The following is a 3076-nucleotide window of genomic DNA, read 5'->3' on the forward strand; positions in this document are numbered from 1 at the left end:
ACCCTATAAATGCCTATTCTCTGGGTCTGAGTTAAACAAGTAATCAGAAAGGCACTTTCTTTAAAGAGAGAGTCAGCCAGCAGGGGAAGTTTAGCACAGAAGGACTGTTAAAAGGAAAAAAAGAAACCCCAAACTTCCCCACCCACCCAACCTACCTGGAAAGTATTAGGTATATCCATTTTACTTCGGAGAAACTTTCTTAGATGCATCACTGTCATGGCTGCTGGACAGCGTAAATATCTTTTGTCATTCACCTAACAGTATATTTGGAAAACGTCAGTCTATTTATTGAGAACAAACATCATTTTTAAAGTATTTATACCAATAGACTATGACAGTATGATGCAATATAGTGTGTACAATTGTAATAAATGACTCACATCAATTGGCAGATTCCTAGTTAGAATACCTTATGAAGACAATCAGAAATAGGTGCTAAGTACTAAAATTAAATATCTGGGAACAATCAATTATTTATAATTGTACATAGAAAGGTCTTAAAACAGACTGTTCAAACTAATGACCTGTTTTTATAAAATGAAATTAAAATATTTTTTCTCTTCTAACAAATGGTTCTTTATTTTTATTTCTTTAAAAAATGACCCAAAAATCTCCAGAACTTCAGTTTCCTTTTTTAAAAAAAAAATAATCAGCAGTCTTTATTCTGTCTGCCAAAATTATTCCTGTCTACATCTACAAACCCATATTGTAAATCTCTGTTTAACACCTTAATATGCTGCAAGGATTTTTATCTTGGTGGATATTAATACTTAATTCAGCTTGCCCACCAACCACTAAAAGAAATAATTGTTTCCTTCTGTCTACACTCTGCCTTTAGGAAAGAGAGGTTATTTACCTCTTCCTTTGATTTTTCTCTCTCTTTATTTCCTTTTCGTTCCAGTCTGGGGAAAAGGAATGAAACAATTAGAACAAATACTAAAAAGAGCTGTTAACATACAGATAAGGATAAAATTGCTCATAGAACTTGCCTATTCTGATCAAAGAACTCAATGGACAAGCTTATGATCTCGTCATCTGTTATAATTCTTTTGTCTTCGTCAGCAACTTCTCCCCTGTCTTCATTAGAGCCATTGGCAGCTGCGCAGAAATTTCCACAATAATTTACATTTTGAAATTCAAATCAGAAAGAATGGGGATTCTCGGCAACAAGGGAAAACTTCAGTAATAAGGTTATGTATTGCTTTATTTACTTTGCTATTATCATTTTTAAATATTAAGCTGAATCTACACCTTGAAATGGATTTATGGTTAAATAATTTGTAAGTGACAGGAAATATTAAGGCATCTTTGCTTTTAAATAGAAGGTGAGGTGAACCTTAATTTTATTAAAAGGTATAAACCAGAAGCTTTTACCATCAGCTGAGGGATGAGCAGCATAAAAATCCCTTCTTCTTTTCATTTCATCTGGATGGGAAAGCAGATTATTTGTTCATTTAGTTTACCTTTGTTACTATATGGGAAGACAAAGCATACTAGGTACAGGTGGTACTGCTTGATTTAACTACTCACTTTTGAAAAGGCCTGGTACTAGTTTGTACACAATATCTTGAAGAGTTTTATCTGACCTAAAAAACAAAATCCCAAAACATACATCTAAGCAGAGGTTTCAAGCCAAAGCTTCTCATTTACAATTAGTTCCAAAACAAGGAGGAAAATTACACTATAAAAAATTAAATGCTAACTCCTAAAAAAAGTTCTTACGGCTTTGTATTAAAATAGTCTACAGGATACATTATGAACTCATCTGTGATCTAGCTGATTGAACAAATGCTTGTTGCATTTCACTGATAGGATATTCCCAGAGGTTGGAAGGAGGCCTTTAAAAAAGTTGAACTCCTATCAGGGAGACAGAAGATCACAAACCTAGCAATGAACAGGACTGCTAAAGGGAAGAGAATTTTCAAAAGAGTTTAACTTTTCCTTTTTTTCCTCCCATGCTGATGCTTGTGAGCTACGGGAGCTATAGGAGACTGGATTGCAGTAGGTCTGTGTCAAATGGAAAGTGGGGATGTAAAAGATCGTGACAGATAAAGATAAGGGGCGGAAAGCGTTGCTCAGGAGGGGTCAGAGTATGCAAAACAGGCAAAAACGTCCTGCTTCGCAACCAATGAAGTCGTCTTTGTCTCCGGCGGTGCCAAAACCCCAAAGGGAACACATGGGCAAACTTTAGCTTGTAAACGGACAGGTCCTTTCATATTGAAATGGGCGGTAACGAGGTAACATCACGGACACTTAGGGCTTGCTCCCTGCTCTAAAGCAAAAGAAGAGATACCTGAGCATTTTGTCCTACCTTATATTCAAAAGCGGCCGGGTTTTGTGAACTTGGACGTCACAAATAGGACAATACTTGCTTGTCTCCAAGTAACGCACGATACACGTCTTGCAGACTGCAAGCAAAACACGGGAAGCGTTTAGTAAGGGGCCGAGGTGATGCTCCCATCTGCAGCGGAGGAGGTGTGATTGTCTGAGCTATGCTCGCTCGTACATGGGCCATTGTCACAAGCGCGCTGCTTAAGCTAAACAAATACTCAAATTAGCTGCAATTTACATGAGAAGGAGGCGCCGGGAGCGTGTCTCAGTATCCCCCCGCTTTAACAAAGGCGGCACAGGCGTGGCCGGAGAGCTCCGAGGCGTCCGGGGCGGCCCGGGGGACCCGCGGCCGGCGGGGGGGCGCGAGGCCGCGCGGTACTTACAGGAGTGCAGGCACTCTATGATGGTGGTGGCGTCAATGAAGTAGCCGCCGCAGAGCACGCACATGAGATGGGGGTTTAGCTCCGTGATTTTGATTCTGGTGGTTCGATGCATGTTTGCTTAAGACAAGGCGGCTCTGCAAGACACGCGCGCGCACACACGTTGGCTCCGTGTCCCAGGTGCGGAGATCCGGCGCTTCCCCGACCCAGGGAAGTGGCGTCTCCGCCCCCCGCCCTCGCCCCCGCCCCCGAGGCCGGGACAGGCGCAGCGAGCCGGGGGGGCTGGGGAGGAAGAGGCGGCCAACAGGAGAGCAGGGGCCTGTCCCTAGCGAGGGGCCCGCATCCCCGCCGCGGGGGCCCGGCCC

At 42.4% G+C, this 3076-nt stretch overlaps 1 protein-coding gene across 1 annotated transcript in view; it reads right to left on the reverse strand.

The window, feature by feature from the left end:
• LOC109291329 (polycomb complex protein BMI-1) overlaps positions 1-3076 on the reverse strand; it is a 14321-nt gene that overhangs the window by 7595 nt on the left and 3650 nt on the right. The window contains exons 2-8 of the mRNA XM_019508307.1: positions 2715-2848; positions 2312-2408; positions 1531-1586; positions 1375-1425; positions 990-1098; positions 857-902; positions 156-254 (exon numbers count right to left, since the gene is read on the reverse strand). Of these exons, the coding sequence (XP_019363852.1) occupies positions 156-254; positions 857-902; positions 990-1098; positions 1375-1425; positions 1531-1586; positions 2312-2408; positions 2715-2826 (570 nt within the window). The 5' untranslated portion in view covers positions 2827-2848. The remainder of the gene's footprint in view (positions 1-155; positions 255-856; positions 903-989; positions 1099-1374; positions 1426-1530; positions 1587-2311; positions 2409-2714; positions 2849-3076) is intronic.

Source organism: Gavialis gangeticus, unplaced genomic scaffold, assembly GCF_001723915.1.
Source record: "Gavialis gangeticus isolate Ggan-Ray unplaced genomic scaffold, GavGan_comp1, whole genome shotgun sequence".
Lineage (NCBI taxonomy): Eukaryota > Metazoa > Chordata > Crocodylia > Gavialidae > Gavialis > Gavialis gangeticus.